Source organism: Podarcis tiliguerta, assembly GCF_965153285.1.
Source record: "Podarcis tiliguerta genome assembly, chromosome: 8".
Classification (NCBI taxonomy): Eukaryota; Metazoa; Chordata; class Lepidosauria; order Squamata; family Lacertidae; genus Podarcis; species Podarcis tiliguerta.
The window spans coordinates 39803165-39818670 of NC_139541.1; the positions used below are offsets into that span (position 1 = coordinate 39803165).

The 15506-nt window shown below is 42.1% G+C and overlaps 1 protein-coding gene across 2 annotated transcripts in view; it reads right to left on the reverse strand.

The window, feature by feature from the left end:
* The window catches only part of BANP (BTG3 associated nuclear protein), a 145703-nt gene that overhangs the window by 49081 nt on the left and 81116 nt on the right, over positions 1 to 15506 (reverse strand). For both annotated transcript variants that reach the window (XM_083456503.1, XM_083456504.1), the window contains exon 11: positions 13641 to 13685. In XM_083456503.1, the coding sequence (XP_083312629.1) occupies positions 13641 to 13685 (45 nt within the window). The remainder of the gene's footprint in view (positions 1 to 13640; positions 13686 to 15506) is intronic.

Below are 15506 nucleotides of genomic sequence, written 5' to 3' on the forward strand. Positions count from 1 at the left end.
ACATCAGTTATTTTGGTATCATGGATGTACCTCACGGTGAACCTTTTCCAGGAGACAGAATGTGACAAAGATTACAATACAAAGAGCTGCATCACCATTGTTGGAGTGCTTGTATTCAGTGAAAGCTCTATGTGGATCCATGGATAGCTCTTGTGGTAGCTTTTCAAGGTTGTACAAGAATCCCCATGTATTCCTGTGAAATTCAAGCTGCTCAAATTGCTCTTCAATGGAAACACAAGCAGTGTCAACAAAGTGTAGAAGAACTCCCATTTTAACATTTCTTCTGGACTACGTACTCCTCACAGTGAGTCTCACCCTCAAATTCAAACTGCCTCGTCTTGTGGCACTCATGTGGGGGCTCCTACAGGCTCTTTTACTGTGGTAACTGCCTTCACAAAACCACTTTCCCCGTATAATGTGAACTTTGTACATTTCTTCAAGAGGGAGGTAGCAGTTACTATGTTCACTATAAGGCACTGCATAGCCTTAATTACAATGCAATAGTATGTTGTACTGCTTATACCTTAGACTAACTCCTACACTTCTCCGCCTCTAAATTCCATTGAAGTCCCTTCCTTACACAATGCATAATGAATTTGCAGAATTCACTACCACTAGTTGTTGTGCATAGCCCCTGGCTTGAATGGCTTTCCTCTTTTCACATTTTTCGATGGGCTTTGAAAACCTATTTATGGAGGTTGGACCTTTGGGACAAGAGGGGCAGTGCCTCACCTAGCTCAGACTTTCAGCAAGCACAAACCTGCCCACTTCATTACTAACAACTCCCAATAGAGGCAGGGCAGGTTATGCAGACTGCATTGGGAGGAAGGTGTTGTTTGAGTGGCCTTCCACCTGCACAACATTTGGGTATAACCAAGAGAGCTCAGAGGTGCTTCCCAGTTCCCTGCTGTATTATATTTTTGGTGTTATAGAATAAGACAACTGGAAAGATTACCCCCAAAGACCATATTGTCCAACTCCCTCTAGTAAGGTGAAAGGTAAAGGTAAAGGTAAAGGACTCCTGGATGGTTAAGTCCAGTCAAAGGCGACTCTGGGTTTGCGGTGCTCATCTTGCTTTCAGGCCAAGGGAGCTGGCGTTTGTCCACAGACAGTTTTCCAGGTCATGTGGCCATCATGACTAAACTGCTACTGGTGCACGGAGGACCATGACAAGTGCCAGAGCGCAAGGAAACGCCGTTTACCTTCCTGACGCAGCGGTACCTATTTATCAACTTGCACTGGCATGCTTTCAAACTGCTAGGTTGGCAGGAGCTGGGACAGAGAAACAGGAGCTCACCCTGTTGCAGGGATTCGAACCGCCGACCTTCTGATCAGCAAGCCCAAGAGGCTAATACTACATGAATGAATACCACTCATTTTCGTTTGACTGATTTCTATTCCTGATCACAGTAGAACATGCAAACTGCAGCAATTTCCATTTTCTTCCCATCCAAATTCTCCAGCAACCCTACCTACCACACATATACACACTCCACCCCATATTTATTACAGATATGTTGCTAGTTTGAAATAAAGGAGCAGCTGGCATGGTCTTTATTCGGAGTTTCACAGTCACAGCAATAATGTCGCTTACATCCTTGAAGCAATGCACCACTGCCAAAGACCAAAGCCTTTGGCTCAAACGAACAACTGAACGTTTCCACTAAACAACTAAACAAGGAATACACTACTTTTGGCAAACCATATGGTTGTACCAACTAAATAAAGCCCACAAACTCTTAGAAGGGTTTTTTTTAAAAAAAAAAGACAGGAGAGATGAGCTGTACTGAAAACAAATCAGCTTTTGTCTGGGTTCTTCATGACTGGCACACTCTCCCATTGCAGCTCAAGCCAGAGTTTGTCAAAACACTGAACTAAAACATCACACCAACTTGGAAAAAAGGGATTGAGGGGAAAGCTTTTTGGTATAAGCTAGCCCTTTGTTCTATTTTGCGGTGGCTGTTCTAAACACAAATATTTTGCTATGTTTCAGAAGCACTGGGAGGCGGGGAAGACACAAATGCTATATTGATTTATGAAAAAAATTAATTATTGAATACACAATGCGGTGATGAGAGAAAAAGACAATGAAAAAGGAAGGAATGTTGCCCTCTTTTGACTGAATTAAAGCATACACACACACCAGCAGTAATAGAAAGAATTAAGCAAATGAACAACAGAAAGTCAATTAATTTGATCCTCACATGCCTGCTTTGGCAGAGCTGAAAAATTGGCACCCACTAGCCAGTCCTTTCCTCCCAAGACAAGTGTGTTATTCATTTGTAGAATGTTTTAATTAACAAGAAAATATTTCCTGTGCCTCATGTAACCTCCTGCACTTCACCCCCACTTTCCTCCAAAAAGCAATTATGCTGTGAGGAATGCAGATGGTAGGACACCACTTGAGCTTCTCATAAACCAAAGTAAGTTTCAGGATCTTCTAGTTCAACAATTAAGTATGTGAATTAAAATTCATCAGTGTACAGTTCTTCAAGTTTTCTCTCTCCTATCAGCCAAATCTCACAAGGACCCCAAAGCCCTGTAACCAATCCCACACCCCTTTCTTCTTCAACACTCAAGACATGTGATGCTGTGCAAACAAGCAAGACAAGTGCACATTTTGGTGTATTTGTTACACAGGGTAGCACACTCATTATCACACAGATTCAAGCTGGCTAAAAGCAGAAATATATTTGTTTCCTCCTTTTAGGGTAGCGCTCTTCAGATTGTGTTTTACAGCCTGTCCTGCGCACACTTTACAGGTTCCTTTACAATACTCACATAAGGAAAACAAGGGACATGGTAGTTGGACAGCAGTGCCATCAGGGTTAAAAGAGAAGTGCAGGGCAATGGAGATGGCAGCGGACCCAACAGCCAACTGGAGAGGCTCAGCCAGGCCATCTGATGTCCTCCGACTGCCTGATTATGAGCTGGGCTATAGATCCCAATCTGGAAGCCAACCATGTGCCAACTCTGCGCAACCGTCTGCTGCCCTTCCTCTACCTTTCATGCTCACAGAGCCACACTCTCATTCAATGAAAAGCAAATTGAGCCTGGTAAAAGCAATGAAAGGCGGGACTTGCCTTTCACTGAAAGTTCTGCTTGTAAGGAGGGAACTGGGTGATCTGTTCAGCAATGGATGCTGGAAAGAAGCAACCTTTGGATCAATCCCACTGTATATCTCAGGCCTGAGAAAACCAATGCATCAGGTTCTTTAGGAGAGCACTAATTAATTTGGGGGGGGGGGGAGCCCTCCACCCCTGGGGTTGTGCATTTTGAAAGGCTACTAGCAGCTCAGAGCCAGCCAAACTGGGGCATTGCAATACAGTGTACACATTTATGTGAAAATAAGGAAGCATGACTATAGGCTGTAGCAGGCACAGCATGGAAAGACATAGAAATGACAACAAAGGTTGCTGGAAGCAGGGGGAGTAGAAGCGAAAGGTCAGGGATTCAGATTTTTATACGGGTAAAATGAGGTAGCATGTGGCCAAGTACAAAAGTGTTAAGGGAGAGTTCTCATCAGATAATCAGAGAATCACAAATGAAGAATGCTTTTTTAAAAGGAGGGAGAGAGAGAGAATTATTTCCATAGATTAGGGATAGATTTCCCTAGAAAGATAGCTTTGTAATCATTGCTATTCCACACAGAGGACAGTTTTTATTACAAAAAAAAATTGTAATGAGATGAATTCTAGGCCCAGACATCACCTTTGAAAGCAAAGAAAATTATTTCCCCTTCATTTTAAAAGATTACCCTGTCTTATCATATCTCTCCTTATTACGTTTACAGCAATATTAAAACAAGATTTGGGTGAATAAAGAACATAATATACTCCAAGTAAAGAACAGATCCTTTAAAGCACTGTAAATACTCCCGGCTGTGTGAGATGAATTTTAATGGCACAACCCATCCTCTTAGGAGAATGCCAAAAATATGACAGAGGAATTATCCTTTTCCAGAAAGCTCATTCTGCTTCACCAGAGACTAGTCCATGGACTCTGACACTCAGAAACCCCACCCAAAGCAGGCACCTGCAGGATATGAGCTGTACGGTCCCATGAAACTGTCCATGTGTACCATGAGTGGTATAGGATCCATTGAGCATGGCAGAGCTCTGGTGAACCCCTTGTTCATTTCAAAAAAAGAAGCTGTCCCCTATACCTTCCCTTAGTGCATGCACATCTGAAACCAAAGCCAGCAGAGCCAACTTGCAGGTCTTTGGATCATAGTGAGCCAAATGTTGTTTAAATGTTTAAACAACATTTAAAAAAACAGCAGGTGTCTTGCCTTGATCCTTTTTGGGGTCTTGTAGCTGGGGCAACATTTAAACTGGGGGCTTCCTGACTCAGACATCTTAGCTACTGAGCCATAACAGCACTAATCTAAACAAAGTAGTGATGGCCATGAGAAAGAAAGAGATAAGAGAGTTTTTGGGGGGAGGTGAAGTTAATAATTCTTGCTCAATACCTTCCTTCCTAAAATAGTTCCTTCCATCCTTTAAAGCAGGATGGCATTGGCATTAAAATACAATACATGTTTAAAAGATTCATGAGATTAAAAATAGCAACTTAAATTAACAAGTGCAGTTAAACTAATGGTGTGAAACAGTTACAAAATTAAGATGGAAACTTTGGGATCTTTTTAAATCCAATAAATGGGATGTGGGGTGAGATTACATCACCATTCAAGTGACAATGACTAATATAAAGAATTAGACTTAAATGAATTCTAAGAATGTCTGCTGTTCTTGTAAGAGATTGCAAAGGGAATAAAATCTAGGAAAATATTGTATTAATTATAAAACTGGAGGTGTTAAAATCAGGAGTCCTGATCTAGGAATGCTGCTACTTGAGATATAAAAAGATGGATAAAAAGAGAACTGATATTCTTAGAGAAAAGGCATTGATCTATTCTGACTAGCTGCCACAACAGAAGAAGCAACAAGTTTCCTCTACAATTTGGGAAGGGCCATGGCTCAGTGGCAGAGCATCTGCTTTGTATGCAGAAGGTGTCCCAGATTCAATCCCTGGCATCTCCAGGTAGGGCTGGGAGAGAACCCTGCCTGAAACCCTGGAGAGTCACTGTTAGTCAGTGTAGATAGTACTGAGCTATATGCAGCAAGGGTCTGGCTCAGTTTCCTATGTACTCTGGGCAGTCTCATAAAGCATAGAGTGCATCTATTTTATGGGGATGGCGCTTTTCTCTTTATGACACTTTCATATTTGCCCCTTACAGCAGGAAATACACTGATCACAGGCAGCCAGATATCAACCAGCATGGGTTGAAATATTTCACATATTGGGTGTGGAAGTATCACTTTCTTATCAATACAGTCCTGGCTGTATACATCTGAACTTTTTTTATCTTCTCCGTCAGGCAGCATGAATGTTTATTCAGAGAGTGGATTGGTTGGGGGCAAGAAAAGCTCAACTGCATGACAGTATCCTAATGGACTTTATGCTTTTAAAATAGCAATCCACTCTGCACTTTCAGGAGGGGACAAGCAATCAGTAAATATGGCTATAATGCTTAATGGCAACAAGTTAGATTAGCTGGTTAAAAACCATTCTGGTTGACTGAAAATGCACCCACTAATTAATCTGCCTATTTTAAAAATCTGTAAAATGATTCTAACAGAAACACTTATGAACACAGTACATGCACCATCTTTAAAAGGGCATCAACTCCTTATGTGATAGAGAAAAGGAGACACATCTAAGACAATGCCTGCTATGGAACACAGATGCATTACCTAAAAATAAACTTAGAAAGCTTTTTCTTCAGAGCTATGGTTTTCTCATGTGCAAACTTAGGCAGATATAATTACACACCTGATTCACTAAACTTTATATGATTCCTAGACCAATATTTCTTTAATCAGTTGACAGCCCCATAAATAAATAAATATCAAACCAAATTTAGTTCCCATTGTAATCAACAGGGCTTTAGCACGTAATTAAGGACTGAAAGCCTCATCTTATTTCCAAGGGACTTTAAATGTGTTTAACCTGCTTTGAATTGTGTCTGGTGAAGCTGCCATTAAGCATACTTAGCAAACTACACTCCAGACTGAAGAGCACACCAATTCCTGCTGCTTACTTCTGAGAGCTTATAGTATGCCCAGCTGCTGTAATTCTCTTGAATACCAGCACCTGCCCTAATTTGCTGAAGTGTGACTCACTCTCTTGTGTTGGAACACTTATAACAATCACAGTATTAAGCATTTACCCTTCCCATTAAAGCATGAACAATTTTGCAGAGCAGCCATCAAATTTTATAACCTGTAGTAGACATTTTACATTCAACTTAATATCACAAGCCATTATACAGCACCCAGAGCTGTTATTCCAAAGCAGTAACTTCATGGGAGGATAGAGTTTTTTGCTGCTTTCTCTGCCATGACAAATAGCATGTAAAAGGAGGACGGCAACAACTTTCGCTTGCAAAATTGGACAGAAGATATTTACATCTGATATGCCTTCATAATTTGCCTTAAAAAAAAGAAACTAAAACTTTAAAAATTACGCTGTTGAGGCACAGTTATAGTTCTATTTTAATGCTCAAACAGAAACTGCTAAAACCTAAACTGTAAATAGCTTCAGCAATTTGTAAAATGCTAAACGACTGCTCTTTCTGCAATGGCTTCCCCCCAACTTAGAAGTATGAAAAGGGACTGTACAGATAATGATGCATATCTTTATCATATACTTAACAATTAACTTCAGGTTCTTGTAAGCTGGGAAAACAAGGAACCAATCCACTCTTAACTAACAACTTCACAAATCCCATATTAACAATGAGAAATAATCTTTTGCTTATGTTATTCTGCATTACCTTCACTATGTCAACAAGGCACCAAAACTGAATTTTTGGAGATACACAAATTTATTTGTGTGTTGATTTGAATAATCAGTTAAAAGACCGGTTGATAATCAAAACTACTTAACTACAATGGAGATATAACATCTTAGACATGCAGTTCAATCCTATACATATAAAGACTGAAGTTCTACTGTGTTCAGCGACACTTACTCCTTAGCATCTGTATTTAGGAGATTTTCAATAAGAAGAACATGGCAGACCCACTTCAGTAGCAGATGGAAAGAACATGGAACATAGAAAGCTGCTTTATATGGAATCAGACCATTGGGTCCATCTGGAGCAGTACTGTCTGCACTGTTTGGCAGCAGCTCTCCAGGGTTCCAGTCCTGCCTGGAAAAGACTGAGGACAGAACCAGGGACCCTAGAGGCACAACTCCTGCCACATGGGTTTCTGGCTGGCTCTTACTCTCATCGACCCCAGGGCTGCAGCAATGACAGTAAACCATGGCAGGAACATCAGGGCTATTGACGAAGCTCTTGGCTAGCTGATGTGGGGCTATGCAGGAGGCGGGGGGAAGCACACATAAGGACCTGCCTGGATCAAGACCCGTTTCTGAGTCAGGAAGGGATGGAACCCATAAGCTCTGTGCTCCCTTAGAGCTCCAAGCTCCACCTTCCTGAAATGGAGAAATAAACAAAAACTCGCTCCACACAAAGAGTTCTAAGTGTGCATGGAAACACTGCAAAATTATTCACTGAAAAAAGTGAGTGCCAAGCTGATGCCCATTTGGAATACTTTACCCCAGGAACATAGGGATAAGACAGCTCCCAATTTTGGAAAGTTAAAAACCACTAAAGTTTATGTGGAAACTGTTTTCAAGAATGAAAACTGCAAAAGATTTCATCAAAAAAAGAATTGTCTGTAAGCTCCTATGAACACAGTTTTAAAGCTCTTCGCTTCAAATTAATATTTTAGTTTCTAAGAACTAGGGCAAATCCAGGAAAAGCTGTTTGCAATCATTTATCAACGAATTGCCAGTAATGACGCTAATTTTTCTCCTTTTCAATTTTTTTTTCTTTAAAAAGGCGAGCAGTTTCTTGTTTCCAGCTGCACAGCGTTTAGTTTTTCATTTTGTTGTTTTTCTCCTAACAATCTTGTTTGTTTCTCCGCCTTGATTATTCAAAGCAGATGTGCTGAAACAGGCAAACAGTTTTCGTGTACACAAAAGAGCGAAAGAGCCTCTGGCATTGGAGGAGCTGGAACAACCGCCTTCTGAATGCCTGTGTCCCCCTAACACGGAGTTAGAGGATGCAGGAGATGTCCAGTGTCTCCGTTTCCTCTCCGTTTCTTCAAACCTTTAGAAAAGTGTGCAACAAAGATCTTACTAGCACTGCCCTCTGTTGGTCACATGCAAATAACAGAAGGGCCCAGGAGAGCGAGAGAGATTCCAGCAGAATCAGCTCTTTGGCATGGATGCCACAAAAGGCCAAAACACAAGAAACCTTATTAACATCCCTACATTATAATAAAAGACTATCCCCACGAGTGAGTGTCAAGATAGTATTTACAAAACAAAAATTACTGAACTGGCCTATATTTAAAGCACCCACCTAATTGCATCCCGAGAGAAACCAAACTTGAGCCGTCAGTAAAGAGAATTAAAAGGATTACATTTGGGTGCTTAGCAACCTAATGTTTCATAATCTGAAGAAGAAAAAACTTTGAAAGCTGTGAATGCATTTATTTAAACTGCCTGATCAAGAAGATATCAGGGCAAGCAGCAATCTTTTAAAGCTGAAACTATACAATGTTTCAAGCTGAACCAAATTCTCACAAGCTTCACTTTTTATGTAGAAATTTGCACATTTGATGAGGGAGAATCTTCCATTGCACGAAAACAGAACGCATGTTTCAGCCTACGTCTGGAAGCTAACTAGAGCTCAGTACTTTCGGCATCGCTCTACATTGTGTGAATGAGTGTGAGGTTTCTGCCAATTCATTTTTGAGCATAACTCTAAACGTTGGTCACTCTCTTTCAAGCTGTATGGTTTGGACGCAGAGGCCTTCTTCCCACCACTGCCAGATGTGCTGCTAGTAGAGGCATTGGACAAAACCTTTTCAGTGGCAGTGCCCAGTTGTAGAACACTCCCCGCCCCCGCCCCGTCTGAAGATCTGTATGAGACTCCCATACTACAGGCAATCTCCCGCTTTGTAAATTTAGGTTTGTTCTGTTGGATGTTTGAATGATTTGCAACATCCCTAGCTAGTTGTTGCAACTGGTTTTTTCCAGGTTGTTCTGCTGCTGCTGCTGCTGCTTGCTTATATTTAAGTAGATGTGTTGGTTATTGTTTACGGTATATTTCGCCCTATAGGGTGCACTGGCCCATAGGACGCACCTCGTTTTTGGGGGGGGGGGGAATGAATAAAAATAAATTATTTTTCCCCCCAGCCGTGGGGCTGGGGTGGGGGAAGCCCGAGCTTCCCCCGACCCCAGCCCCCAGAACAGGCTGCTATCCACAAGCCTTGCGAGCCCGGCGGCAACCCCCGCCGTGCTCGCAAGGCTTGCGGACATCTGCGCGAAGCATGGGGCGCCCTCCGGAGGGCGCCCTCCGGAGGGCGCCCCGTGCTTCAGGCTGCAGGCTGCTGCCCACAAGCCTTGCGAGCCCGCAGGAATTCCTGCCGGGCGCGCAAGGCTTGCGGAAATCTGCGCGAAGCACAGGGCACCCTGCATTCGCCCCATAGGACGTACACACATTTCCCCTTCATTTTTGGAGGGGGAAAAATGCGTCCTATAGGGTGAAAAATACGGTAGTTATCTGGTTTCTTTGTTCTTATCCTGTAACCCTAACCCTACCCTATTTAAACCTGGCTATGCATGGGACACCTAACAGAGTTCTGTCATCTGGGGCAGGGGAAAAGAGAAAAACAAAGACTTTTATTAAAATAAAACATTAAAATATTAAATAAAATATTAAAATAAAAAAGGAGCACAACAGACATTTTTAAATCAGAGGCTCTGTAGCAGAAGGAGTTTGGGGTGGAGTAAGGTGATCTCAGAATTAAGCAGGAACAGTGTAAAGAGAGTATGCAAGTTAACACTTTTCATGTGCTGATCAACTCTGCGGTTAAGACCGATACATGTATTTGCTAGAGGGGTTTTGATTGTTTGGTTTTTTTTATTCCTGTGTAAAAGGTAAAGATAAAGGGACCCCTGACCATTAGGTCCAGTCATGACCGACTCTGGGGTTGCGGCGCTCATCTCACTTTATTGGCCGAGGGAGCCGGCATTTGTCCGCAGACAGCTTCCGGGTCATGTGGCCAGCATGACTAAGCCACTTCTGGTGAACCAGAGCAGCGCATGGAAACGCCGTTTACCTTCCCGCTGGAGCGGTACCTATTTATCTACTTGCACTTTGACGTGCTTTCGAACTGCTAGGTTGGCAGGAGCTGGGACCGAACAACAGGAGCTCACCCCGTTGCAGGGATTCGAACTGCGAACCTTCTGATTGGCAAGTCCTAGGCTCTGTGGTTTAACCCACAGCGCCACCCGCGTCCCCTTTATTATTCTTGTGTAGGACACTGCATTTAATCCTGGAAGCCATATACCATTGCACAAACAGAAAAATAAAACATATATATTAAGCCAGAAAGCTATTTCAACGAGAAAAACGAAGGCTGTTTTGCTTTTGCTTTCTTTCTGAACCAGGGAGATATTCCTAGCCCATGGACTAGTTATGTTAAACTTGGTCAGTCAAAGCAAGTCTCATTTTTAAAAAGTGACAGTGTGAGACTGGTATATTTATTTTTTTCAACATCTGCAACAAACTTGCTATTATAGGATAAAATTAGATATTAAACAAACTCTAACCAATGAGATGCCTCTTTGATACGAATCAAATGCAAGATGTGATTTGAATCAAATGCAGTATAATTTGAAGAGAAGGAAGGGGACACGTATCATGAAAAGCTAATGTTAAAACAGGGCTGGGTTGAGACTTTTCTGTGAATAGTTGGATCTCTCTGTGAACAAGCAAATTTGCCTCTTAGCATAAGCTAATTGCAAATAAACAGGTTCTAGAGTGCAGTGACTGGCAGAGAAAATAGACATCCTTTATGGGCCCCTTGTTTTTTCCCTTTAGTCTTCCCCTAAGATGTACAGATTGTCCTCCTACAGATAACTGCATTGGGGTGTTCCTGATAAGGCTGTGAGGTCACTAGAACACACAAACTCGTCCACACTGCACTTCACATAGCAACTGTTCAGCTTCCTCTGGCTGATCATGCTGGGAACAGATGCTGTAAATTCAGCTCTTGTGTGCAGCAGGAAGACCCAAATGTCACAGACCTCACAGCATCACATCAGGGACAATTATCATCTGGGATCTTATCCTGCAGAAGCCTCCTTAAAATGAACAAGAGGTTGCAGAGAAGCATGCATCTGTTATGGCACCACAAGCAGCTGCTTTAGCAAGACTTGTCAATACATTTTGCCCTGGATAAGTATATAAGCTAACACTTTACCCTTCTTTCAAGGGTAATGAAGGCCTGTGAAACTTCTACCAAATCATTTCCTAATTCTGAAGAAAAGGAGTCTAAATTTGGAGAGTAGGAAGATCAGATTCTGCAACCAGATTTCCCATTTATTTGCATGCTAACAGTAGGCTGGGAAAATTTCCCCACCCCACTTCAAATCAAGTGTGTATTCCTGTAGTGTAGAGTAGAGCTTTCCAAACTGTGTGTCGCGACACGTTAGTGTGTCAGCTACAGTGTGTAGGTGTGTTGCACAAACGCTCCCCACACTCCTCCCAGGGCTGGAAAGGGGCTAGCTTAACCTCCGGTTTGCTAGTAAAACTGAATTACTGTGTCACAAAATGATGCATGTCTAAAAAGTGTGTCACCAACATGAAAAGTTTGCAAAGCTCTGCCTTAGAGGCTGTATCCTGCTGGGAGCTGCGTGAGAAAAGTAGACGAGACAGAGCCTTGCTCTTGCTCATCCCCACCCCACACTGTGAGTGCTGAGAAACTGAGGTGATGCATCACCACTTCACATGCTTGCTTTTGCGCACTCTCTCTCTCTCTCATTCACACACCCCGCATCAATCCATCCTCAAACACCACAAAAGGGGATCTTTTTCAAAGCACTCGGTGCTTCCATCTAGGAACACCAGACACACAGTTTCAACACGTTTTTCTCTTCCCTGTTCTCCCTGCTCTCAGGAAACCTTTTGAAAGCTCTATGCAGGTTCCACCTCTTGCTCAAGATTGAAGAGGTGGAGCTCACTAAATCTGGTTGGTTGGTTGGCTGGCTGGCTGGCATCCATCTGTCTCAGGAGACAATGGAAGAGTGCTCCGGCGGGCATTAAGTCTCCCTACCATTGATTTCCAATTTCTGAAAAGCCAGAATTTGCGAGCAAACTCTGAGCAAGCTGGAAAATCTAATGTCTTTAGCCAACTTCTATTTTTCTAGAGTCATGCTAAATTTTCTGTTATTAGAAGAGGTGGGCTGTTGCTGGGCTGCACAAAGGAAATGGCAGAGAAAATAAGTGGAAGGCATTTATTAACATGCTCTGGACACATCCAATACCTGTGGGGCCTGGTCACTCCCTGAAGTTCAGCATTAGGAAGAAGAGTGGGGAGGAGGAGGTTTGGGCAGCAGCAGGAGAGTAGATGGAGGTCAAACAAGAACAAAGACAGACAATGAGGAAACCTCTGGGAGAATCTATATCTGTTGCCAAGAACTGAACCCTCCCATTGTTCTGAAGACTTGTATACACTCCATTAGCTAAAATACGACGTTTAATTATTTCTGCAGTTTGGTATTTCTATTAAACGTGCACTGAAATATGAAACGTTGAGCTAATAGAACACATGTGGAGGTAGAGAGAGTTCTTTTTGGCAGGATTTTGTTGGTTCCATGGACTATCATGCCAGAAAAACAAGACCTAAATCCAAAGCAACTACCAGGACAAAAAAATTACAAGGGCGCGGGGGGGGGGGGGGGGGAGAGAGAGAGAGAGAGAGAGAGAGAGAGAGAGAGAGAGAGAGAATGGAGGAAGACACACAACTGGTGACACCAGAGAAGCTGATACTGCAAGCGCTTCTGCAGACTGGAGCTTGGCTATCTTTTCTCTGGGTTAATATTTCCTAGGTAAGATTTTCTAGCACCTTGTGCCACACATCTGCGTAATCTTAAGACAATTCTGCACATTATAGTTTTATGGACTAGGTTCAAAGGTCCTTGTGAGGGTATGTTCATACTTTAGGCTATTGAGTAGAAGTTCCCTTGGTAAAAAGACTCACCACAGTCGCGGAACTGCTCTGGGACATATAAAACAGTAAGAAGAGAGCTGTTTAAGCATGTGCAGAATCCCTAACCATATCCCCAAGCATCTAAGAATTACAGAAAAAAGTTTGCAGTTACTGAAATAAATGAAAGCAGATGTGGAAAGGCTTCTCTTTCTCACGATGGTGATTAAGTCAAGTGTCCGTTATCATTTTAGCATCAAACATCCCCATGTCTGGAGAGTTTGTTGATCACATCTGGCCATGCTGACAGCCGATGATAAGGAAGGAGGAACATCCTTTCCATTCAGCACAACACCAGGGCAACCAGCACTCAAGGAAGTTTTAAGATATACTGACAGAAGGATGTCAGGCAGCCACATTTGCTACAGGCTGGATTACATTTCAAATTTGTTTACATTAAAAAAAAAAAACCACTGCCTAGTCTCAGGAGGATGCAGGAAAATTGTGCTTCCCACCAACAAGATCACAAATGCTTCTTAGAAGTTCATCCAAGAGGTGAATCCCTACCTGGCCATCTTGTCCGACATGAACCTGATGTATCTGCAAGTTACCCTGGGGGGAAAAATTATACATTAAATGTAAGCCAGGAATTAAGAGGAAGTCAGAACTGCAAAAAGGGCACATTTCTGTACCTTATTAGTGTTCTTCATTACTTTACTTAAGGAAATTCACTCAGTTTTAGAAGTGAATTATCGTGCCTGGCAGTAAGAACCATATAAAACCCTTGTTTTATATACACAAAGCTATCCTCCCCATGGACAGGGCTAATGGCTATAAATGTCTATATTCTGCATCAAAAATGGTGCATCTAAATAAACTAAGCAAATGAGCTGATTTATTTATTTAGGTCCTACTCACTTTCCAACTACAGTGGTATTATACAACATTTTAAATGCAATTTTAAATTCTCAACTTCCCATCCCGCTCATTCTCTTATGGGTCTCTATTCTGCCATAGCCTATCTCTCCTCCCAAGCATTTGGTAGTCAATGAAAATTAAAATACTTTTTAAAAAACCCACCACAAATCTCCCAGCTCTAAGCAACTATTCCCAAGCACAGCTGCATGTCCCCCCAAAGTGGGGGCACCAGCCTTTTGTCACTGCCTGAATTAAGTGTTCAGTTTTTGCTACCTGCTATGGGGAGGTTAGAAGGAGTGCAGCTTCACATCACAATTACTCAGACTGCTTCTGTTTTCTAAGGCTTTATCTACCATTCCTCATAAGTTTTTGAACTTTATTTGCAGCCATGAGGGATAGAAACTTCATTGTTGCTTTTAATAAAAGCCAAGAACTTCAGGGTGCTATAAACTATACCCAACAGGAATTTCTCTGTTCATGCATTGCAAACTATGCAAAGCCCTGCTAGTGATTCTCTGGAAAGCATGGCTGATCAACATACAGTAGTGTTGTTGTTGTTTTTTGTTCTAGCTTTTAAGCAATAGCATCCTTTGTTTATTTGCTCAGATTTGAAAACATGCAGCCGTACCGAAAATCAAAACGTCTATCAGCCTAAAATTAGTAGAGTAATATGGTACAGCTTTGGCTGAAACAGAATGCAACTCTCCTAAATGGATACAATATTTGCTACACTGGGGCTGTCATTTCTACTAGCTAGCAGCTATTTCTCTTCTTTTTGTCAAAACTCGGTTCCACAGGCAAACAGCGGCTCCATTATGGAAGTCACAAAAGACGTCAGTTACAAAAGATTCTAAATGCTGCAGCCGATTTTGGGAGAAGCCTCTGGGTCTAGAAGCATAAAGGAAGAAATGAAGCACAGGAAGACATTTCTATGCAATCTGCAATTACGCTCTTAGAATCTGCCTGAAACAAGGCAAGGGGAAACGGGGAAAGGTAATTTCCCATAGATTTTTCACATGTAAGAGGCAAAATGAGTATGCCTCTAAGAGGGGGGGTAGTCAGTTGTCATCCTTTTCATGCTGTCAGCAACTATTCTGCTTCCATCCAAAGGAATGGAGGATAAACTGGAATAAACTCCAATCCAGATGTTTTCTATCCACATGGATGAAAGAAGGACCTGATCCTGCTTTCCTTCATGTCCAAGACAACTCCCTCTTAAGTCATATGGGCGTGCAGGAACACACTCTTCCCATAATTTGTTAACATCGCAAGAGACAAAGCCTCTCTGGAGTTTCCTCAGCACCACATGAGATCCAGAGTAACTATCATTAGGCTTTACATGGCTAGTTCTGAATACACATAGTTTTAGAGCAGCTTCTGGCACTACTTTCCTACTTTCACCTTTTAAGCAAAAATAGCTGAAGACACAAATACAGATCAGCTTCTAGTCATGTGTACTGAACTGAAAAGGAAACCCCTGCATGAATGCTCATGCATTACATTATAAAGAAGTGT